The following is a 24,137-nucleotide window of genomic DNA, read 5'->3' on the forward strand; positions in this document are numbered from 1 at the left end:
ACTATTGGTCATATTCTTTAAATATGATATTCAATAAAAGAACGAATATAAAATGGCAAAAGTAAGTTCTCTCTTCTATTAGGAATATCTTTCCGAAGCAAGTGGTATCGAGAACTTTTGTCTATAAATATGCCGAATGAATAAATTCAATTTTTTTTTTTTATTTATTTATTTATTAAAATTACAAACAATTCTCGCGTTGAGAATTTTCAGTAATTTTTCTGGTGTGGCGCAGTGATATGGCTGATTATTTATAATAAGTTAATACCTATTATAGATAAGTGTAATTTATAAGTAAGTATTATAAATAAGTAAATATTACTTAAAAATAAACTCTATCGATACATAAAAAGTGTCGAGCAAAAGTGTAGGAAAAATTTTAACGAAGGAAAAATGTTTCCCTTTCCCTCACTGATCAATGACTATGAAACTAACATCCGATGCAATATTTTAGTGTTATTGCTTTAATCGTGTAGAGACATAGATATGTAAGTACATGCATGACGTTATGAAATCTTTCGACCCTCTCGACTGATCAGGAGTAATCAGAACGGATTCGCTGGGGTTCTGATTTATCACTGACCTCCAATGAATTATCACCGCATACATAGAATTCAGAAATATTATCTACTGTCAACATCACGCGAATTGTATTTAACCTCTCTGGTACGGCGCTCGTCTGCCGTGTACTATCATTTAACGACCGCCAGCAACAGCGATTGCATATATTTATTATTGACTTTAGTCGACGCTCTAGCATGGAGATGCATTCGGTGGTTATTGGCTATAGTGGACGCTCGTACCGAAGACGTTAAGTGATTGGTATTTATCACAGGGTTATGGAATCGGAGTCAGATTTCGGAAGGAACTTCGGTAATTATTTAGAAGTTTACCCTCGATCGCCGATTTCCATGATTTTTCGAATATGTTGTAAAACTGAACATTTGGAACAACTTTTTTCTCTCGCGACAATGTCGCACTTTCTTAGTTTCCGAGATATTGGCAAAAAAATATTGATAGTGTCGGCGCCGTACATAAGTTCTGCCTAGAATTGTGCGTTCGCGACAGCGTATACGTCAGAATTAGTTGTCGACCGTTGGTCCACGAGGCGTCCGGATAAGATGACATCTAACCCAAACCTATATAAACTATAAACAAAAGATAAGAATTAAGTTTGGGTTAAGCGTCATCTTACCCGACTGTCGCGCTGTGAGGATACAGAGTTAGAGGCGGAATTCATTGTAGTTATACTGTGACAATTTTTCGCGAATATCTCGGAAACTAAGAGAATTCGAGGCTAGAATCGGAAGCGGAATTGGAAAGAAATATGCTGACTACGACTCCACGCTAGTAAATTTGACAAAAATCAAAAATGTACTTAAAATAATTAAAAGTTGTAATAAAATTATTTATATGTTAAAAATATTACTAATTTGTATCAAAATTTGTATCAAATTTGAATTTCTATCAAAGTACAAAAATGCAAAATATAGGTAACCTTTGTACAAAACGGCAGTCACGTTCCCATGGAATCTCGTATTGAGGAAACTATTTTATAGGAACTATTTTGTAAGAGCAAAAATACTTTATCAAGATAGAAGTATTGTCTATTGAATATTAGTAACTTTGCTATATACATACATACATATAATTAGTATGTTAACAATCTATCATAAATAAAGTCGGGGTCGGAGTTGGAGTCGAAGCAAAAAAGAGAGGAGCCGACGTCAGAATGGGAAATTTTAATTGCCGAATCCGCAGCCCTGATTTATCATCCAGGAGAATTGTATTAGCAAAGACTCTTTATTAGACAACTAACGTACTCATCTTGGAAAAAGTTCGAATGTATATATTTATACTAATCACCGAAGTGATTTTTTATACAGAAAGAAACTTATTTCTATTAAATTTAATTTAATTATTAAACTAAATTAAATTTCTTTGTTAAATTTTCATATGAAAGAGTTTATTACATATTTGCATTTATTTTGTATTTATTGAACTTCAGATGTTTGAGGGATATGTCGCTTCATTACAGAAAAAATTTGCTACATTTTTAACTTCTATATAATTGCTATGTATAAATAAATTGTAATTGGTAAATTCGTAATAACAAATCGCAGAAGACGTAAAAACATTGAATTTTTTTAAGGTCGGTAATTTGTTCGCTGACGAGTTTTCTATCAAAGGTAACCGCGACTTTTTTCAAATCTTACTCAAAACAGATGGCACTAAATTTCCAATCCAGAAAAGCTCTGTGGATAATAGTAGATAAGAATCATTCAAGAGCGCCAATGAGAAATAGTGAAATAAAATGACGCCTTCAATCTTATCAACGCACGTGCAGAATAATGTTGTGTGCGAGAAATTGGACTTGTAATTTTCTTTGATCAATAAATAGTTCGAATTATTAAAATTGTTCAATGATGAAATGTGGAAATATTACTAACAATGCTCATCAGTAGTTAGAAATGAATGTTCCGCGATAAAAACTTTAGTTTAGCTGTGAATGAAGTTAATGCTTATTGTGTATACGGTAGTAAATAAATTTGTGATTGTGATTATTGATAGATTTTAAACAATAATGGAGTGTCTAGTGGCGAATGTGGATAATATGCGATTTGATATTGAAATTGCTCTTGACGAACAGTATGGAGCACTTCCTTTACCTTTTACTGGAATGGACAGTACGTGATAGTTTTCGTATACTGTATATGTTTAGGTTATCTTCTAAAAATGTAAAAGTAATTGGAAAATGAAATTGTCAAATTGCACACATTGCTACTCTGTATTTTTTGAATAAAATATACTCTGTTATATCGACGATCTTCATTGAGATATTAATATTTTAATTTAAATTTATACTGTTTATTCATCGTTGATTAAATTTATCTGTTTACTGTCTCGTTGCTTATAGAATCTACTGCTGCAGTATGTCAATTTTATCCGAGAGGTACATGTGTTAAAGGAGCCTCTTGTCCATTTAGGCACGTACGTGGAGATCGTACAATAGTATGTAAACATTGGTTAAGAGGTCTTTGTAAAAAGGGTGATCAGTGTGAATTTTTACATGAGTATGATATGACAAAAATGCCAGAATGTTATTTCTATTCCAGATTTAGTAAGTATATATAGCATGTAATGGTATTTCATTCTTATTTCTTCTAAGGTTCTACTTATGATAAACTTATAAATATCTTTTTATTGCTTTTCTAACATTTTTTCTTTATGGTGTTACTAAGATTTCTCAGTATAGGTATGTTAAAATCAGTTATGAATTATTAGATGCTTGTCACAATAAAGAATGTCCATTCCTACATATCGACCCAGAAACTAAAGTCAGAGATTGTCCTTGGTATGATCGTGGATTTTGCAGACATGGACCTTTATGCAGACATCGACATGTTCGTCGTGTTTTATGCATGGCTTATTTAGCTGGATTTTGTCCTGAAGGCCCAAACTGTAAATTTATGCAGTAAGTTTATCACCAAGTTAATATTTCGAATTGTTCTTATTTAGATACATTATTACAATTTTTTTCTGTTTTCAGTCCAAGATTTGAATTACCAGCAGTGCAAGATATGCAACCTAAAGAAGGGAAAAAGGTAATGATCACCTGTCACTTTTGTGGAGAAGGTGGCCATAAAGCAATTTATTGTAATAAAATGCCACCTGATGTACGTGAAGCTCAAGTTAGACAAGAAATAGAAGGTAATTCTCATGCTACGCATCACATGAATATGCATAATGGGCCCCCACCAAGAGGGCCTCAAAAGCCACTAGAAGAAGTCACTTGTTACAAATGTGGAACTAAAGGTCATTATGCCAATAAATGTCCAAAAGGACATTTAGCATTTTTAAGCCATGCTGGGGGTAGTGGAAGTGCTACTCAGAATCAAAATTACCGTAGATGATTTCACCTATTTTATTTGTGTAAGATTAATATTATGATTATGTTTCATTATTAGTAAAATCACTTGTCTGTAAAAATTTCTATATATCATATAGTAAAATAGGTTTAATACAATTAATTTCATATTGACTCGTAATAAAAGATTAAATAAAATAAAGTAATTATAAATATTTTGTATTTTCTATAAAAAAAATGTGGTCAAATTAAAGAATGTTTAAAGGATATTTTGGGTTAAAATACTATAAAGTATATACTATAACAAATTTAATTTATTGTTTAAAGAATTAAACATACTCCTAAATACTCGTTATTACATTTTGTAAATGTATTTAAAGGGTATTTGCTAAATTATTAAATACGCTATATCTATGAGCGCATCGATTTTCGACGTAGAATGTTATAAAAAGATATATTTGTTTACTGCTAATTTATTTAGTTTGTGACGTTGAACATGGGAAGACGTACTTCGCCATTTGTATATGAAGTGGCATTGTAAGACTATTAATTTTTAAAATCTTGTTCGCTAAAATATTAACAATATTTATCTTTCACGTGATTATTATCAGAGATATTAAATTCCTTCGTTATTGGATGTGCATTTAATACCTAAACATAAGTTATTGTTTTAGTTTAAATATATATTGTTTTTCTGATTCTTCGAAATACGCCATACCTAAACACTGTTATTATTAAAAGAAAAGTGCAAAGTCATCAGAGCCATGAAAATACTGAATGTCACTTTTATATGCGAAAAAGCAAGTATGGTTTCCTTTTAATTGGGAAAAGAGATCTTCTATTTGCATAAGAATATTTCTTATCATGTCGTATTATAATCAATAACTTCGACATAATTAGCAGGAAAAAGTCCATAAGTACCGTCGGGACCAAGACCTTGCCACCATCCTTCGTCAATAGCATCTATATGTGTAATAATATCTCCAGGATCAAAAGTAATTTCTGTATCATCAGCTGCCTGGTAGTCATATAAGGCTCTTGCTTTCATTCCTTCATTATTTGGGTCAAAATATAAGTACTGACCATCCATTTGACTGTACAACTCATTTTCAGTAATTGCTTCTTTCGTCGCCGATTGTTGCTCAGGTTCTTCTTCTGGCTCTGGCAATTTAGACTCTTGAACTTGATTCAGAGATAAAGATGCATTTGAAGCGGTGGTGGTTACTAAATCTAAGTTATGTGTTTTATTCACTTCTGTTTTCACTTCCTCTTCCACTTTTGTATGGAGTATCTCTTTTTGCTGACTCTCCTCGAATGCTTTTTTAGCTGCTTCTACATGACTATTCTTCGGTATATATTGTTGCTGCACTGGAGAAGACTTCATTTGACCAGCTGCCGAATTCTGTTCGAAAACAGCTCTTGCATTTATCGTTCTTTGAGCAATTAACTGTTGCGTTTCTTTACTTCTTTGTCGTCGCAATTCTTCGCTTCGCGATTTATGATCGTCTTCAACATCGTTGCTATAGTGTTGACTTGCGGCTAGTTGATTAAATTTATTATTCGCCTCCTCAGCGCGTTGCTCCGCCAACTTTTGTCGCGCTATTGAATTTTCTTTGGCAGTGACCTACAAGTATATCAAAATTTAAATACCAAAATATTCACTATTAAATAATAAATATAATAATATAAAATGTGTTTACTTGTTGTTCTCTGAGCATTGCTTCTTTTTCTTCTCTAGTTCTAATTTCTTCTTCAAGCCGTTGCCGTTCTTTTTCACATTTTATACGTTCTTGTTCCAGTCTTTTCTTCTCTTCCATTTCTTCCCTTTGCCAAAATTGATCACGTTCTGTTGCATTTATTTCTTGTTCGGGAATTACTCTGCAATACGTATCGTCTTTAAGTTGAAGATTCTGATATTCTTATAATTAAAACATTAAAGATATATACCTGCGATATGTGGTACCCACAGGACCTGTATTACCTTCGTTTTCCCCACGTGGTTCATTAAATTTGTATGCCGAAGCTGTTGCTCTAGCAAGTTTTTCCATAATAGAATCCACTTCAACATCGTCTTCAGAGCGAGCAGTAATTGTTATATGTGCACCTTTTAATAATTTTTCTACATCCCTAATATGATTTGCACAAGTACCCTTTCTAACAATTGGTGCTCCTTCTCCTTGCTAAAATGCAACTCATTTTATTGTATATATGCAATAAAATCATTAACGTTTTAAATATGAATTCTTACCCAATTTATTAAGAGACATTTTGGTAGACTTGTTTTAGTATCTATTACACGACAAAAGGCATACATGATATGACTACTATTTAAACGGTCAATCATTTCTTCCAGACCTCCATTTCCAGTACCAACCACTTTTAAGTTGTTAGTTTGTCCTTCGTATCCAAACAAGGCCCTATGAATAATAATAACTTAGTAAAATAAATTTAATTAAATAATATGTATTATATATTTACAATCTCTCATTTTTAATTGAAAGTAAGAAGATATATTAATAATTAGTGGAATTCAATAAAGGCCCAAAATTATTATATTTTGCATAAAATATTTCTCATTCTCCGTATGTGTAATGTTACCGACTATTTGTTTTACCGTTGTAAATGCTAATTATATATTTTGCACTATTTATATCGATCGATAAATGTAAAAGGAAGAGTTACTTAATATATTATAGCAATTTATTTTGCAAGTTTTTGAGGATTCAATTGAACATTTGTGAATCTTTAAGATACCGGATTCATATCGACGCATTAGCCGGAATGATAAAATACAACATAAGAGAAAAAGATGCAAGCCTACCAGTTAGTAGACGATTTATCGTCGACTACGCTGTGCCAAGCAGCCACCAAAGCGTCTTTATTTTTTGTTAAATTAATTGACATCTTTTTTGTTCAGTTCATAAGAAAAATCAACCGTAACAACAAATGCGAAAAAGTTGCTACTGGCGAATTAATGTCACAGTTGCATCTTCACGTTTTGCCTTTTTGATTAAATGTCAACGCCCTTCTGTTACCAACCGCAAAACGATGGATCTTATCTATATAGGCAGCGTGCTTAAATCGATTACAAAGAACTAAATTAACTTATATTTAAACACACAAATATGAGTACACAAGTTTTGACGTATGCTAAAACATATTTAAACAAAACTTTATTGATGAAATCCTTCAAGACTGTTCTACAAAGTACGATTGATCACGCGTACCTACTGGCGGAGACCTCCAATCAGTAAAAGTAACACGAGCAAATAAGAGGCAAGATACAGTTGAAATATTTTATATAATTTTATACAGTATGAAATTATCGAATTTTATCTTGATTCGTATCTTTTATTTCTAAAAATTATCGATAAATACAGAAAGTATGCTTGTAAACATAGATCAAAATTTTGTAAATAAGAAAAAATATTGATGAGATAAATGTTGAAGTCAATGTTTAATGGTACAAACCCTAAACTCGCAACGTGTATAGTGACACTTTCAAACAAATTGTCATAACAGCAATTTCGTGCCGGCAATCGAGAAATTAGTATAATTATTAGTTTCAATAATTGTATTTTCATTATGTTCATTAGATAATACGATAAACGAATTTAAAAATTGGATATTTTTAGTTTATTAAAGATGGTAAGTCGAACGTTTTTCATTTGGCGGGTTAACCTCTGTTTCTTTTCATAATAAAATAACTTCTTTTTGATGCTTTTTGCAGTTGTTTTATTCGTTTTTCAAATCCTTGATCGGGAAGGACGTAGTTGTAGAATTAAAAAATGATTTGAGGTAAGTTCATCAGAAGAAAAACTCTATTTTATAATGTTTATAAGATCACTTAATAAAACTTTTGTATGTAGCATTTGTGGTACTTTGCACTCAGTAGATCAATACCTGAATATAAAGTTAACTGATATAAGTGTGACCGATCCAGATAAATATCCTCATATGGTTTGTAGTGCATATATTTATGATTTTATATGTTTAATAATAAAGGAAATTGTAACAGAAAGTAAGAATACAATATCTTTCAGTTGTCTGTAAAAAACTGTTTTATTCGAGGATCAGTAGTACGTTATGTACAACTACCAGGAGATGAAGTGGATACTCAGCTATTACAGGATGCTGCACGCAAAGAAGCAGCAGTTCAAGCAAGATAATTTGTGCTATTATTAGATTTAAAAATACCACTGATTTATTTTTTACTATTAAAGCCAAGAATTGTGTACAATGAACATACAATCTTTGAATCTACAAGTGCATAAATTGAGTTTATATGTAACATTAAAAAAAGATAGTTTCTGTTTGTAACAATTCTTTCAAATTATTTGTTATCATGTGTATTTCATATAAAAAGAAGAAGAACTGTTAATCATACATCAGATTAATAAATTTAAAGATAATATAGTAAGTATATGTATATGTAGTATATCTTTTTGCAGCATTCATCCAAAATAACTCATATTGTTATATATTTATTCATCCTTTGTCCATTCCATTAATGATTTGTCATACCAGATATATTTACCCTTTATGTCTGTATTTTCTGGTAATAATGCAGCATATACAGGAGCCTGAGCACCTTCATCAGGCTTCAAAGTACCTTTATGACTAGTCATATCTGTGTCTACATAGCCAGGATGCACAGCATTCACTACGAGATCTTCTCTAGTATCTGAATTAAACATTCTTTGATGAATTCTAGCTAAAGCAGATACTCCGACTTTGCTTGCAACATAGGCAGAATTTGCCCATCCTTTCTCTAAGTGAGTGTTCGTCTTTGCAGCACTGAAAATATAATTAAAATTTAGAATACATCCCATGGAACAAAGTAGATTGTAAATTAGTATATTTTTGAAATTCAACATACTCAATAAATTCGTGCATAATATTGTCTAATTCTTCCTCTGTAAGATTTGGATCTGAAAATCTTTTCTTCAATGATTCACCAGGAATCTTTGATAAATGACCAGAAGAACTTGACACATGTACTACACGTGCATGTGTTTTCAATAACGGATAAAGTTTGCTACATACTTTTCTTAAGCTAAAATAGTTTACTCTTAATGTCTCTTCAGCTTGCAGAGAAAAAGGTTCTGTAGCAGTTGTCTGTATATTTAATAAAATTTGTAGAGAATATCTTTCGGAAAAAAAAGAAATAAATAAATAAAGTTTTAATTACCTTAAATGCAATAGCAGCATTGTTAACTAATATATCCAATCCTTGATATGTTTTTTTTAAATAATCATGAAAAGTAGAAATACTACTTTCATCAGTAACATCAAGTTGATGAAATTTTGGGTTTAAACCTTGTTTTTCAAGTTCTTTAATAGCATTCTGTCCTCGAGTAACATCACGAGCTGTTAAATAAACAACTCCATCAAATTGTTTGCAAAGATGTTTTACAATAGCAAATCCAATGCCTTTATTCCCACCGGTTACCTAAACATTCGATTTATCAAAATATGTATGATGTGACCGTTACAATATCAACCGCAGTTTAAGCAATAAAACTATACAAAGTTTTTATAATATATAATTTATACTTACGACAGCTACACGTGTCATATTGGGTATTTTAAACCAATTTTCCTATATGCGCAAAATAGTACTTCGAGGAGGTTAAACGTAATACTCTGATAATATTACGTTACACTAGATTGAATGTACTATAGCAAATTATCAAACATTATATAGTTGCGAACAACAGCCTTGACAAACAATGACGAATGCGATATAATGATTAGATTTATTTATCAAATTTTTTCTTTCTTTTCCATTGTAAACAATTCAACTACCAGATATCATATATGTTACAAAACGGTATTTTAAAAGATACGGTATTTAACAGAGTTCACTTATAAATTAAAATATTAAATAACAATTTATTACAAATAATACTACAGGATAACTACTGTTAAATTACTACGTGTAATCTAGCAATTCTATATTGTCTTGTCTGAATATTTCTAACAAGAACAAAAGGATGTTTTTTATTGATCAGCTCAATTAATGAATTTAATGTTGCATATCCTAAACCTACACCTTTTGCTTTTGTAAAACAGAAATCACCCATTGTAATATAACCCATAATCTCTCTATCACAAGAATTTCGTACTTTAACACAATCTGGAAGATACAACTGCGACATTTTTTGAGTTTGCTTGCATATGGCTTCACGACTTATTTCTAACAAATTCTTTAATTTATTTTCATAACTAAAACTTTGAAAATCTTTATTTAACATTTTACTTAATTTATTAGTTAATGTCTTTTTATGATGTATTCTTTGTTTCTTTAGCCGTTTTAAAAGAGCTAAATGATTCTTTCGCGATATTTTACGAATACTTTCATTTGGATCAACATTTAATTTTTCCACAGGACCTGACCAACTTCTATTGTTCTTAAACTTTTCTATGTCTTCATTAGTTGGCATACATATTATTGCAAATCTTTTAGGACATCCTTTTTTCATAATATCTACTTTAACGCGAATTAAACAATTTCTGTCTTCAAATGCACTTTGCAGAGTAAGACTTGATACATGATTATTTGGTGTATTATATCTTCTTGTATTATCTTCTTGAACTAAGCTGTTTTGCAAGAAATTTAATAATTTACGATTTCTTAATATAAAAAAATCGTCTGTATTTGTCCATTCTCTCATTAAGATCTTCCATTCACAGAAAAAAGGACTAGAAATTCCGAGTTTAACAAAGTTCACGCGCCTATTTGGTGGATAACGAAAATACTTTTCTTTTAGCTCCAATTTGGTACTTAATGCTTCTCTTGTATATGCAGGTGTATCTGGATCATTAATATCTGGGGATTGCATATTCTCACATTCAAATGGTATAGATTTTGATTCTCTGAGTGCACCAACTCTTACGCAACGAAATATACAAGCAAGCCAGAATGGCATTCCCCAATTAGATGGAAGAATAACATCTACTCCAGAACCTAACCCTAAAAAAACATATTTATCAATCTTGATTATCTTTATTGATAAGAAAGTTTTCCAATGTAATTGTTATTAATAAAAATTACCTGTTTTACCGATACTAGGTTTTTGAATCAACAATACTGGTATCTTTGCCATGATATTTTCATTAAAATATTTGTCATTATCTAGACCAGGTACTAAGCATTGACTTCTTAGTTTATTAATTGCACTTGTTGTTGCACATGTCTTACTGACTTTCTCTCTTATTTTCTGTTCCCAAAGTGGACTAGAGTTTGCATTTGTAGGAGGTACTGACACCATTTCAATTGTCTGTGTTTCTCTTTGAGGTCTAGTTCTTTTATCTGGTAAATGGAATCTTGGATCCAAGACAGTAAAGCCAAAAACAATATTTGGTGGCAACTGACTAGGTGATTGTAACGTTTTTAACATTTGCCATAATTCTTCTTGTGTTTTCAAAGACTCAATATTTTCCTGATTATCATAATACTTATTATGCCACAATTTATCAGAATTTTCATCTTCCTCGTAATCCATTTGATTATGATCTACTTGCACGGCATCCAATTTCAAATTAAGCATTTTATCGAATTTTGGCAACTGTAGGGCATTTGTTAAAACACAAGTTGTCAATGGTCCGTAAAAACGAAATCGATTAAAAGTATTTTTATGAATACTCATTTTACAATTCTTTTCATTAATGTATAAACAAGATTCCATATTTTGATCACTCGTAGAAGTAGAATGTTCGTCGCTCAAGCGAAATTCAAAACTAGATATAATTTCCGTGAGGAAATCATCGAGGAAAGATGGATGTACCCAAATCCATATGGTTCTTAGATCAGATCGACTTGGTCTCCATAAAAAATTTACATGACCGATTGGAAATTGAGGATAGCCATTCTTTTTAAAAAACATTACAGTTCCTTCTCGTGTGCCTGTTATAAAAATTTGTGCAGCAAATGTTAATTCGAGTGGATTACAATGGCTCTTTAAAGTTTCTTTTAAAATTTTCTCAAGGCCACTAATTTCGATACATGTATAATATGAAATATCTTGCATCAAGCAGTGTTTTGTCATCGCACGATAATTAGCCTTGAAACATTTATCATTCGCGTAACTTGCGATTCTGTAGCCCCATTTCTCTATCATATGAAAACGTTTCGCATGCCAAATATGAGTTTCCAACCAAATTTTATTTCGTTGTCTTCGTTTATATTCAGCGAGTAAATTACGAGATCGTCTGCGATATCTACGCGACTGTCTTTTAATTTTTGGTGGCAATCCGGATTTAGTCATTTGATTTAAATGTGCCTCCTGTAATCGGCGGGGTAAACGCTTAGCATTATGGGACATGACACGCCTGCGCATATATACCGGCAGTTTTTGAAATACAAGTTTCGTTTGTTGAGGATTTTCTGTAAATGCAATAATAAATAATGATTTAGATATCATTTTTCCCAGTGTATTTAATATATATTTATATGTTGGTAAGGAAATTTAAATTTATTAGAGTAGGTTCGTGTATCGTTTAACATACCTATGGAATATGTCATTGCAGCAATTTCGCTAGCTCTCGCAGAAACAAGTTTCATAATGTGAACTTCATGTGGCAATCGTTGCGATCCACCTAAGAATTCATCGAATTGTTCTATTCCAGCCATCTCTTATATACGAGTGTTTGAAGTTTTGTTTACCCCAAAGTAACCTACTATACTTAAATTTATGAACAGTAGAACAGTAGAACAGTAGAAGAATATTATAGGTTATAGTACTATAAATATCCTAGTGACAAGCACATGTAGTCATCAGACAAAAATAGTTTTGAAGTATACGAATTGTGATTTATTGTACATTGCTTGACACCACTTTAATATTCAGATACACGTGTAGTATCCATTTAAAGCATAGTTAAAAATACTTCAACTTGAACACAGAAACGCCGACGGAGCTTGAATTAGCCGAAAGTATTTTAATCCTGTGCCTATAGGGGGCATTCTTCGAGGTCAATAGGAATTGGACTTAAGGAAAACGAAGTCGAAATAATTATTTATCAAAGCGTGTACGCAACACGCGTTAACCCTGTTACATTTGGAATGTTCGCTAACCAATAAGGAGTAGGTCGCCTGCAACGGTATATCAAACATCAAGAGTTTCATTGGTTCGAAGAATTCCATACGTACTGTACGGGGCTATATCTAAAAGTAGTGGAAATCGAATACGTGGTGTACTATGTGGGAATTCATCGTTGGTCTACGATCTATAGTTTTGCTCCCGTCCAATAATGCTCAATCTGCCTACTATTTGCCAGTTAAATGTTCAGTGCGATCCTTCTGCTAATGTCAAGATCCGCGCCGTGAAATAGTCGCCATCTTTGCGACTGAGTCGCATCTCTGAATTTGGCCCGTTGCATGTTCCGCGCAGCTTTATGTAGCGTTAGAGAAAAAAGATCATTGAAAGTTGGTGTCAAAAGGGCAAAGCGGTTTCAGCGAGACCGGATATAGTTCGAGCTGTGCCGAGAAGTGTTAACCCGGCGCGAAAGTGGGCGGAACGCATGGGTCTTACGTCCTTTTGGCCTCGCTACAGTTCATGATAAGGAAAATTTCGGCATTTAATAAGTGACACACATCGAATCTGTGTTGACTGTTCCACGCAGTAATAATAATATTAATTCGTATAATTCGTTGGTTGAGCGTTTACCGGCATATGCCATTCTAGTGTGTGTTTGTTCGAACATAGTTTGGTGTAAGAAAAAAATGAGTTGTCAACGTAACGCTGGCAAGATTACAGTGCCGGACGAGTTGCGGGACGTCCTATTAGAGTTTACGATCAGCTATCTCTTGGAGCAACCAGTGGATATTATCGACTATGCCGTAGGTTTTTTCACGCAACTTCGGGAAAGTCGTCAAACTCAGTTGATTGAAGCCCCTGCGCAGACCGCCTCTTCTACGCCGGACGAGTCTGTCGAGGAAGGTAAGCCAGCGAATTTTCATTCGGGATGCGACTTCCCATCGCGTCGAGTATTCCTTCCGAACCCGTCCGATACACTTGTTCACAGAAAAACTTTCAGTGCGCGATATTGTTTCGATTTCGAAACTTAATCTCTACATTTGTCTTCGAAATTCGAACAGTGTGTTAGTGATTCTTACAGACTTTGTGCGAAAAATTTACATAAATATGTGCACATCGATGGAGACCGGTACGACTTTTCCCGCTTAATGCATCCCTTTTTCTCGATGCGTTTATTCAATTTCGAAATTCAAGTTAATTTCAATTTGTTAATTAATTTCAATAATTTTCATACGTTTAATTCGTTTTTATTTGTAAACTAATACAAATCGTAAACGAAACGAAAGAAGAATACTTGTGACAGAAGATAGATATATTAAAAAGTATAACTAAAGTATAGTTAAAAAATTCTATATTTAAATCCTTCTCATTCTTTATAGAACCACCAATCGGAAGGTTCCAGAATAGGAGGAAGAGTGTCTTCGCGGAAGCCTACAACCCTGAAGATGACGAGGAAGACGATGGAATTAAGGTGCGTTTTCTCCTTTCCAATGTCACTCGTCCCATTCAACAAATCTTGATTGATTTCAGTGACATTTCATTCTCATTCTCTCTATACATCTTTCTGTACTTTTGGTCACGTTACGCAAGGAACCATATTGTCGATATATTAGTCCCGAACGAAAGCTACATGTTCAATCGATGATCGATTGATATTAATCGAACTATACGACTGGAAAATCAACCACGATAAGGAGAACTATTCTTTAGGAGAATTTTAACTATCTTTCAGTTAAATGTATCGAGTTGAGTTGAAGGGACTAAAAAATAAACCCTTTATTACGGTACATTGGAACGCGACAAGGATAGGGTTAACGTGTTTCACATATACAATATACATGCATACAAAGAATACATACATCTACATGTACACGTGTACCGAGTGTATAAAAGCTAAATATGGATGCTTTATGACTCGTTCGGATAATAACACATAGTCGATCGCTTCGAAAGAAACTGCACGCGGTTCGCAGAAGACTCGCTACCGCTATGGAGCCTGAGTTTCGACGATCTGACACGTTGCTCGACGCGAATCACGCGAAACATTGAGAGCAGAAAATGTCTTCTTTTTCTTTTTATCGAAACACGAGCGTATTCAAGCTGTGCGGGTGACGAAACGGGATGATTTACTTTGCTCGACGATGCGAACGATGTACCTTTGTGACGTCAGAGCGCGTGTTCGATAACCTGCTACCGACGTGACTTACATATGTATGATATATATACGTGTACACGTGAGCGTGTTCGTGAATGAGAAAGAGCGAGAAGGAGCGAGAGCCTGAGAAAGAAAGAGGACACATGGGGAAGGTTCGTCAGATCGGGATCGTACTGCTCGAAAGCGTTTCAAAAGGCTGCACCGATCTCGATTATTATCGGTAACTTGAGCTACTTAAACCGAGATTGGAAAATCTTTGGGAATATACTGGGTGGACTGGTCGAAGTATCTAATTGTCTTATTACGGAGGAATACAAAGTTGTATAGCTTTCACACGATAAGTAAGATGTGGAGATCAATTTCTCCATGAATCGTTTATATTAAACCGATCAAGGCTATCGATATTTTTTCAAGCGTAACCACATGCCCTTTTTGACGTAGATGCATACATGTTTTATTGTTGAGCCAGTTGATTAAAACAAGGCAAATCGATATCTGGGGGAGGTAGCCGGAGCTTGATCGCTTCTCGTGTGAAGCGTTGATACGATGCTCGAAATAATTGGACGGTCATCTTTTCAAATGACTTGATCTCCAAGTATGTTATCCCATATTTTACGGCCTTGTACTTGATATGGGAGCGTTGTTTGATCCTTAACAATTGCACGTATATGTTATACAAATAGGTTTGTTAGCTATATGACAAATACCGATAGCCTTGCTTGTTCTAAAAAAGAATGATTCCAAGTATCTTCTAATTTTAACATCAAAGGAGATAATTAGATGTTTCGTTTTTAATGAATCACTTCACAGCATCGTATGACGGTGAATGTAATATATAACTCGGGTAGTCGAGTAATCGATGGGCAAACTGGTAGGGCGGTCTGTCTTGAAAATACGATTTTCAGCGAAATTTTCAATTTCCTCCTCCGTTCGTCTTAATCGGAGCAATTAGATAATGTCATCTCTGACGCATGGAGTCCTCGCCACCGAGTTTCGTTTTATGCAAAAGTTTCAACTCAACGTTCAGCGACATTGAAAACTAGACTATTCTACTGGGAAAGATGTTTATTGCGCGCACGCGGACAAAATTTAAACAACGCGCGATTAAGATGTAGATGAATCGATTAAGCAAAAAAAGAGAGGCTCTTTCCTAAAATAAGGACTGTAACTTCGGTCAGTGAAAAAGCTTTACCATTGTGTTGGGAGCAGATGCAAAGTATGGGACAGATTGATATAATCGAATTACGATATCGATTTGAAGAAGATGGTTTTTTTTTAACTCAGTCATAAAACCGTGGATAAGAACAATGTCAGATCCTCTATTTCTTGTGAAACTAACCAGTTGAATGCAAAGGTCAGATAATATGAAACGGAATACGGCTTAGATCTGTTTATCCTCGTGTTGGGTTTCTAAAAAAAGCAGGTCGGGATTTGAAACAGCTGCACGGTAGTGTCCTACGGATGGTATAGCTCAATGTATCAATCCCTCTATGAGAATCGATTATTTGAAAAAAAAGATAAGCCACAATTGATTATCACCATGCAATTTAGAGTTCTTAGGGCTTTTACTATTTTCCAACGCTACCGGTATCGGCCGCTGTTGAACCAAACGTAAGATCATAAAAGAGTTCGATTTTTCTTCTTTTTTTTTTTTTTTAAACTTACCGTGCTGTGCAATCTACCCACGCGTATCTAATGGGAAACCCTTTCTTTTTATAACGGACACAGTATATTCAGACCTAGCGTTATCGATCGATCACGCTGCAATTAATTTATAATATTGATACGTGCCGCGGGATGATCGTAATTCCTTCTGATCGTAATTCACAGATTTAAATATTAAATTTAAATATTAAGTTATGTATTTTACAACAGCGACGGAACAACTCATAATCCGTTAATTGTCGAACAAACTGTAATTAAGATTACACAAAATCTGCGACATGCTAATGGAAAATAAAATCGTTATTAGATCAGAATTGCTTCTATTCATGATATCATCCGTGCGATTCATTGATTGCAGATGGTGCATCCGAAGAGCGACGAGCAGCGGCAGAGGCTCGGTGACAGCGTGAAACATATTCTCCTGTTTCGGGCTCTAGACGAGGTAAGTTAAACATAGTACACGTACACTCTCTAGCTTGCGCGTAATTGAAACAGGGATACGGAGCAGCGAGGGCTCGCGCCAACTCGTGGAAATGCCAATGAGTACGTGTAATCTGCTTAACTGGGATGCAGACTCTCGGCAACGTATTACTTTAAAGAGAGAAACAGCCGAATAACTTGATTAGCGTACAAATATAAATTTCTAACGATGAAGAGAATGCTCGCAGCTCTTGCTCCGTTGGTTTTAATTTTACTTGGAGATCGTTCAATTCATTAATAAGCGTAGAATCTGGGAAACTATGAAAGAATAATGAAGTATAGCTAGCTTTCTGCCAGCTAGGAGTTTAGGGTGTCTAAGATGATTAATGTATTAGTATATTCAAGGTGTTCACTATTATTAATTCGATCCTAAAAACTGCAGTAGTATAGCCAAAAAGTGAGGATAAGAGAAAAATGTGTTATGTGGCGTTTTACTTTATTACAAAGCTATAAACATCCATTTTTGGATTATAGAATACGGCAAATCGACTATGTATACTTCACGTGTATTTATATATGTGTTCCACGTCTTGAGAGGATTCGTTGTTGACCGCTTGAAATGCTTTAGTTCCTATTTCAGAATGTTGATCTTTTAGGTAGATACAGCAGGAAGTTTCTTGAGAATTGAATTATTAATTCGTTGTACTAATTATTCATCTGTAGTAGTTACCGTACTGTTACATTGTCATTCTGTACCTTTTTTCTCATTTTCATTAAACAATCGCGCTTGCGAAATTTTGCAGAAAAAGTAAAAAAGAAAAACCCTATTTTATACATAATATAATTTTCGTTTGTCGCTTTAAGATCATTTTCCCAATTACATAAGATACGTGGTCACCTTACGTATATCCATATCTGTACACCATCTGACTCGAAATGTAACAATTATGGTTGTTGTTCTCGAATATTAGGAAACAGCAAACGTTTCTAGTCATGAAATATTTACGACACGCGTGTACGCACATGCGTTGCATGAATTTCTTGCAGGAACAAATGGCTGACGTATTGGACGCGATGTTTGAGAAGAGCGTACAGCCTGGAGAATTTATTATCCGACAGGGTGACGATGGTGACAACTTCTACGTCATCGAGAGGTAAAATATGTTCTTCTATTCTTCATTTGCAAACTCTAAGAAACCGGATGGAACCGGTTGTAGAAGATGGACCATCCAATTGTTGTACCTCTTTCAGAGGAAAGTTCGAAGTGTACGTGAAAGATCAGCAGTCTGGGGTGGAATCCATGATACATACGTACGACAATCGTGGTGCTTTTGGTGAGCTCGCGCTCCTTTACAATATGCCGAGGGCGGCCAGTATCAAGGCCATCACGCCTGGTACACTATGGGCCATGGATAGACAAACTTTCCGGCGTATTTTATTGAAATCCGCCTACAAAAAGCGCAAGATGTACGAAGACCTTATCAACAAGGTCCCGATGCTTAAACATCTCGAGGCAAGTTTTATGGAATTTGTACCGGAAGATATCGCGCTGAACGTAAATAGAGGATTACTTGGAAGCGATATTGCTTCATCGCTTATTGTAGTTTAACAGATTGAGCATACTATATGCAAGTTAGGTGCTTGTTTAAGGAAACGGTCAGACGATATTTCAGGATGTTCTATTTGATTGATGATAACAGCTGACTATTTGCAATTACATCTCTAATATATTATTGAATTTTGGATGAAGCGCAAGGGACTTCGATTGCCAAGAAACGTTCAGCTAGAATTAAAGTTGTTAACATTTATTTTGTACTTCATTGTTTCATAACGAGCTAATTTAGTATTAATTTTGGTATAATGCAATTGCACACGTAGTTACGCCTATAGAATAATAAGGACGGTAATAGCTGAGTAATATTAGCGTCCCAATTTCATTCTCTTCAGCCATACGAGCGTATGAACCTGGCGGATGCTCTAGTACCAAAACAGTATTCAGATGGCGAACAGATCATCAAACAGGGCGACACAGCTGATGGAATGTATTTTGTCGAGGACGGCGTCGTCAGGATCACCATAATAGGAGATCACGGCCGCGAAATCGAGGTACGACAGCTTGTTGATTTTCATTTTCCAACGTGTCACATAATTGCAACAATCATTGACATACATAGCTCGGTACAGCATGAGGTTGATACCATAGTTACCTAGGAAACTAGCGCACTAATTACGTTGTCAATTGTATAGATGTCATTTGGTATTCTGTTTGATACTATAGATTAATAGAGTTCCCGCTGGTGGGTACTTAGGCGAGTTGGCGCTGGTAACACATAAACCTCGCGCTGCTTCGGCCTACGCTGTGGGCGACGTAAAGCTGGCCTGTAAGTTCTCTTTTCACATCCTTCTGATACGGTCCATTAGGTTACTATGCGCTAATGCATCTATTTATGTATCTACCATTATACATATGGGCATGAATAAGTGATCATTAGACTATTGCTGTATATATGTACATGCGATCCAGTTCGAGGAAGAGTACAATCATAAATTGCGTATTTTTTTTTTTATACGACTTTTTCAGTTTTGGACGTTGAAGCTTTCGAACGCTTACTTGGGCCTTGCATGGAACTTATGAAGCGTAATATCGACGATTACGAAGATCAACTAGTCAAAATCTTTGGCAGCAAAGCTAACATTTCCGATATCCGATGAACTGTTCACGAGCAGTGATACGTTGCACTGCTGTACTAAAGACCCGACACTTTCGTACAGTAATGTAAAATGAGCACAAACTTGTACCACCCACTTTATGAATCTCATCCGCGTATTTTCAAGTATCATCTCGAGTCGACTTTCGTAATGACTGTTCACTTAGACGTATACCAGTAAGAAACGTCGTTAGTAGTTACCAAGTTTGTACCTATGACACACAGTGAAGAGATAACAAAAATGCAAAGAAAAACAAAAGAAAAGGAAAGGAAACTAGGCATTTCGACTGGTTCGTATCTGCATCATACTACCGAAGTAAATTTTCTAAGACTGCATCAGATCAAGAAGTATTAGCCTATCTTGTCATGTGCTCGAAACGTTTACAAGATAGAAGTCTGGATACTAAATAAGATTTTCATTGAATTGTCTGCAAAAAGAAAGAAAGAGAAGCGAAGAAATACTCGGAGTGATGCAACGTATCGACAGACTCACAGAGTTCTTAAATGATGTACCTTTATGCCATTCTTTATTCTTGTACTTGACAATTTAAGAGCTGTATTTCATTTTATTGAAAATGTCAAGAATCAATGAATTAAATTATTTCGTATATTTCGATGATTCATCGAAGGAGATGGAGATACTTTTAGGGTATCATACATTATACCTTCGCAACGTAGAGGAATTCTTATTGATACAGCTTATTGTGGAAATACTAGCTTAGTTATCAAATTAATAGACAATGATATAGACATGCGTGATAAACATCCTAATCGTCAGTGTGTTTTTAACACGATGGTGATGATAAATCATAGCTGAAACGCTATGTTAGAAGAAATAAAAATGTAAGAAGGCAAAGAGCATAACAGGCAAGTTAGAACAATTACTAGTACCTACACGATTTTTAAATGCAAACCAACAACTATCTGATATAAGAACACGTGGCATTTATGTTCATCTTTAGAAAGGGAAGGGCTGGGAATGTAAGAGAAATATCATTTTAATATTTAGACATTTCATCTAACAATACCTGAATAGAAACTATTTCTCTCTTTCTTCCCTATATATTTAATAGAACGATTTTCCTAATTCTCATGTTCCTAATTTTATGGTTTGCTCTTTGCATTAATAAAAAAGTATTGCAAGATAAACATATATTCGCATAGCGCACAATAAAGCATCGTTTATTTAATTGTTTACATACATATACGCGCACAGCAGATAGCGTTTAATCTTTGTTGTTCTATCTGCATATATTTATACTTGTTATTGCTTACGATCGTTTGTTACAAATTGAAATAGAACACTTGCTGTAGCGCACATAATCAGTATATTGTACGAGAAACGATACATTTTTCGATCAATAATATAGTCAATTGCATTGATACAACATCCATGATTACATCATTTCACGAGTTAGTTATTTTAAAAAATTCACGTCGCATTTTGACATGAGAGAACATTAAAGGAATAGCTATTTCTTATTGCAGGTTCGAATGCACAGCCATTATTTTTTAGGAGATTATTTAATTACATTATTAAGTGTTTAGATTTGCAAAAATCAACGTTCAATTATTCTTCAGTTTTAAATATTTTACAGTGTTACTGTGAAAAAGATGGCTGAACAGTGTGGTCTCAAATCATGTTCATGTGTGTCTTATCGGTGAATCCTGGTAACAAAAATCGACCAAAAGAAACCTATAAACCTATTTTTGTTACACGTGTATGATACACGTTATACATGTATGATATACGTCTAGCATCGTGATAAAAGAAAGAAAAAAAGGAAAAAAAAAGAACAGTTTGAACTAATTTGAACAAGTTTGAAGTTGTGCGAACAAGTGCGTATGCTAGTCACTTTTTAACGGCCGTCTACTCGTTGTATTTTCTCCTCGGCGAATCGAGAGAAAAGAAAACGGTCAAACGTTTTATTACTACGAAACAAGAACAACTATATATTCACTGTACGACTGAAACTCAGAAGCGACAAGCTTTTTAAATAATATCACAATCACGGAGGAGAAAGGAGGAGGAGACTAGTAATGTGAGAACGAAAGAAAAATAATGTAGCAATAGAAATTGCTAGCGAAATGTTGTGTTATTAATTTTTATTTTTGAATTTTTCTATTCACTTCAAATTTGCTCTTTTTTTATCGAATCTCTAAGTTTTTACAAAATGAACGACGAAATAGAAGAAGAAGAAGAAGCACTGTTCTGGTCTGAATTCCCGTTATCCGTGCCATTGTATTCAGTTGCTTTCGAGAATTCAGCAGCGAAGCTTTAGTCGTGGTTCTTAGTCTTCCACCGTGTCTCCAGGCTGTGATATTATTTTCGACGGAGTATTTCAGACAGATGCCTCTTATTACTACTGCTTCCAACATGAAAAGAAAAAGGAAAAAAAATTACAAAAAAAATTAAAAGAAGTAAAGAAAGAATAGGAATCTAGAATCTATCAGAATCAAGGAATTTCCGAACTATATCGAATCGAACTTTATTGACTGTTGGTTGCATCGTTAAAATGAGTGAATCAAAAGTTCCAATCGATGCGAGTCATGACTCGATCGTTTACGTCGAAACAAAGGAAAATCGGGCAATTAAAAACGAGAAAAGAAGAGATATATACATACATACACGACACATAGGTATATAAATATAAATATAAATAGATAAATAGGTGTATGTATATTTATATATATTTATATTTATATATATATATTTAATATAGTGGAAGACTATTCTCGCACACCGAATTGAAAAGTATATTTAGACGGAGTACTTATCTGTGCGGAGCCAACATTCGGATAAATTAAATGTAAACGCTTAAGTAGAGTCGACCCAATTTAAATTTACTGTATGTATCTAACAAGTGTGGTCTCTCTCTCTCTCCTACGTGTTGCGTGTTGCCCTTTCGTGTGTGTGACGACCGATCCAGTCAATTTTTATTCCTTGATTAGCATGAACTGTTATCGTCGGTTTCTTTCGTCTGTGCGGTTGTATGTTTCGTGTCATCGTTACTGGAAGTAATTGCGTCGTATAAAAAGAGAAAAAAAAAAACATAACTAACAACCCGTAATTAAGTGCGCTGCGAATGAATCTCACTTGTAATTCTAATACACGTTACTTCACTGTGCCACACAGGGTTCCTTTCCTCGGTTGCTTCCGGAACAGAGAAACATTCGATCGTGCGTGAATTTGAAGCGTGCCAGGTTGCTTCAAATCGGCACGATTTCGTTCGTTCATCGCCAGTCTAGTCCAAAGCGTTTAAAAGAGAATATTCCTTGACTAATTGAGCGTACCAAGCTAGGTAGTGGGTTATTCTACTGATCGCATACCTTCGAAGCGTTGACAATACTGTTCTCATAAAAATACAAAGTGCACCATCAATGATATTACAACGGTTTGGCAATAGTATAATCTATCTAGTTTATAAAAAAGAGAATCGCTTGGTCTTTGTCGCAATTAGTTATTTAATCATGATGAAATGTCAACGCGTTATGCGTATGTATCAGCATAATCCTGTTCCCCGTGTACGATTTCCGTTTTTCATGCATACTACTATCGACGGCCGTTCTAGAAAAGCTCATACTGTTACGCGTTGGCATCTTGACGCTTGCCTAAGCTTAACAGTCTCTTAGCATCGGACCAAATATCTTTAAACAAGAGGAAAAGAAACCGGAGCAATGGAGCTTGTGCGACTATTTTCTTCGCGCTTTCCTCTCTATTTCTGTCTCTCGTTATTTCTAATTGTGTGGTATCTAAGGGAAAAGATAGTGCGCTGAGCTATAAATAGGCTATTGTAAATGTATTTAAAGTACACGACCGTGTGTCTAAAGTAATAACTAAAAAAATCGTAAAGATATTCGTCGTCTCACTGTCCCCATGTGTAAAAGTAGCCATCGATAAAAAAATCTTGCCCTCGATGCTACTCCCATTACTAAGCGATACTTGTTCTAACAACTTGCAGCAACTTTGTATGAAGATGTGTATATGTAGCTTAACGTTATGTTAGAGAAAGCACCGGAAGGGGCAAAAGTGCCGAGAGTTAATGAAATCATCCTCTTCGTACTTTTGACGAGTTCAATCAAAGCAATACGAGTAATGCAGCTCGATTGCCTATCGACAATCGTCCGATATCATCGCATGAAAGTCTCACAATATATAAACTGTCCATACATCTCTCCGTCATTTATCGGTCGCCTCTTAATTATCATCATTATTATTATTATTTTATTACTATTATTACTATTATTATTATTATTATTATTATTATTATTATTATTAT

General features: G+C 34.4%; 6 protein-coding genes across 8 annotated transcripts; 3 read left to right on the top strand and 3 right to left on the bottom strand.

Annotated features, from left to right (window-relative positions):
- Nucleotides 1-747: 747 nt before the first annotated feature.
- LOC100746928 (cleavage and polyadenylation specificity factor subunit 4) lies at nucleotides 748-4,053 on the top strand. 2 transcript variants are annotated; one of them, XM_024367203.2, is made up of 4 exons: nucleotides 748-873; nucleotides 2,918-3,121; nucleotides 3,286-3,475; nucleotides 3,551-4,052. In XM_024367203.2, exons 1-4 carry the CDS (start codon nucleotides 840-842, stop codon nucleotides 3,912-3,914), a joined length of 792 nt encoding a protein of 263 aa, XP_024222971.1. In that variant the 5' UTR covers nucleotides 748-839; the 3' UTR covers nucleotides 3,915-4,052. The 2 variants fall into 2 exon arrangements, with proteins under 2 accessions (XP_024222971.1, XP_003489048.1); XM_003489000.4 differs by lacking the exon at nucleotides 748-873 and adding an exon at nucleotides 2,585-2,687 and having other exon boundaries at nucleotides 3,551-4,053.
- Nucleotides 4,054-4,214: 161 nt separating this feature from the next.
- Nucleotides 4,215-7,119, bottom strand: LOC100747049 (drebrin-like protein). Its single transcript, XM_003489001.4, has 5 exons — nucleotides 6,690-7,119; nucleotides 6,117-6,285; nucleotides 5,816-6,048; nucleotides 5,569-5,746; nucleotides 4,215-5,492 (listed from the first exon to the last, which is right to left on the bottom strand). The coding sequence occupies exons 1-5, from the start codon at nucleotides 6,770-6,772 to the stop codon at nucleotides 4,731-4,733; spliced, it is 1,425 nt and encodes a 474-aa protein (XP_003489049.1). The 5' UTR covers nucleotides 6,773-7,119; the 3' UTR covers nucleotides 4,215-4,730.
- A 61-nt stretch (nucleotides 7,120-7,180) lies between these two features.
- Nucleotides 7,181-8,191, top strand: LOC100746929 (U6 snRNA-associated Sm-like protein LSm2). Its single transcript, XM_012384959.3, has 5 exons — nucleotides 7,181-7,331; nucleotides 7,391-7,516; nucleotides 7,599-7,666; nucleotides 7,738-7,828; nucleotides 7,912-8,191. The coding sequence occupies exons 2-5, from the start codon at nucleotides 7,514-7,516 to the stop codon at nucleotides 8,035-8,037; spliced, it is 288 nt and encodes a 95-aa protein (XP_012240382.1). The 5' UTR covers nucleotides 7,181-7,331; nucleotides 7,391-7,513; the 3' UTR covers nucleotides 8,038-8,191.
- Nucleotides 8,192-8,325: 134 nt separating this feature from the next.
- On the bottom strand, nucleotides 8,326-9,577 carry LOC100747164 (carbonyl reductase [NADPH] 1). The gene is made up of 4 exons (XM_003489002.4): nucleotides 9,429-9,577; nucleotides 9,060-9,320; nucleotides 8,748-8,986; nucleotides 8,326-8,665 (listed from the first exon to the last, which is right to left on the bottom strand). Exons 1-4 carry the CDS (start codon nucleotides 9,444-9,446, stop codon nucleotides 8,353-8,355), a joined length of 831 nt encoding a protein of 276 aa, XP_003489050.1. The 5' UTR covers nucleotides 9,447-9,577; the 3' UTR covers nucleotides 8,326-8,352.
- LOC100747285 (ribonucleases P/MRP protein subunit POP1) lies at nucleotides 9,471-12,884 on the bottom strand. The gene is made up of 3 exons (XM_003489003.4): nucleotides 12,380-12,884; nucleotides 10,926-12,257; nucleotides 9,471-10,844 (listed from the first exon to the last, which is right to left on the bottom strand). The coding sequence occupies exons 1-3, from the start codon at nucleotides 12,501-12,503 to the stop codon at nucleotides 9,796-9,798; spliced, it is 2,505 nt and encodes an 834-aa protein (XP_003489051.1). The 5' UTR covers nucleotides 12,504-12,884; the 3' UTR covers nucleotides 9,471-9,795.
- Nucleotides 12,885-12,961: 77 nt separating this feature from the next.
- On the top strand, nucleotides 12,962-22,909 carry LOC100747406 (cAMP-dependent protein kinase type II regulatory subunit). Of its 2 annotated transcripts, none has more exons than XM_003489004.4 (8): nucleotides 12,962-13,812; nucleotides 14,289-14,380; nucleotides 17,088-17,171; nucleotides 18,197-18,303; nucleotides 18,401-18,662; nucleotides 19,097-19,255; nucleotides 19,428-19,530; nucleotides 19,731-22,909. In XM_003489004.4, exons 1-8 carry the CDS (start codon nucleotides 13,596-13,598, stop codon nucleotides 19,859-19,861), a joined length of 1,155 nt encoding a protein of 384 aa, XP_003489052.1. In that variant the 5' UTR covers nucleotides 12,962-13,595; the 3' UTR covers nucleotides 19,862-22,909. The 2 variants fall into 2 exon arrangements, with proteins under 2 accessions (XP_003489052.1, XP_012240381.1); XM_012384958.3 differs by lacking the exon at nucleotides 12,962-13,812 and adding an exon at nucleotides 13,826-14,038.
- Nucleotides 22,910-24,137: the final 1,228 nt, after the last annotated feature.

Source organism: Bombus impatiens, unplaced genomic scaffold (assembly GCF_000188095.3).
Source record: "Bombus impatiens unplaced genomic scaffold, BIMP_2.2 scf_0317, whole genome shotgun sequence".
In the NCBI taxonomy this organism is placed as follows: domain Eukaryota; kingdom Metazoa; phylum Arthropoda; class Insecta; order Hymenoptera; family Apidae; genus Bombus; species Bombus impatiens.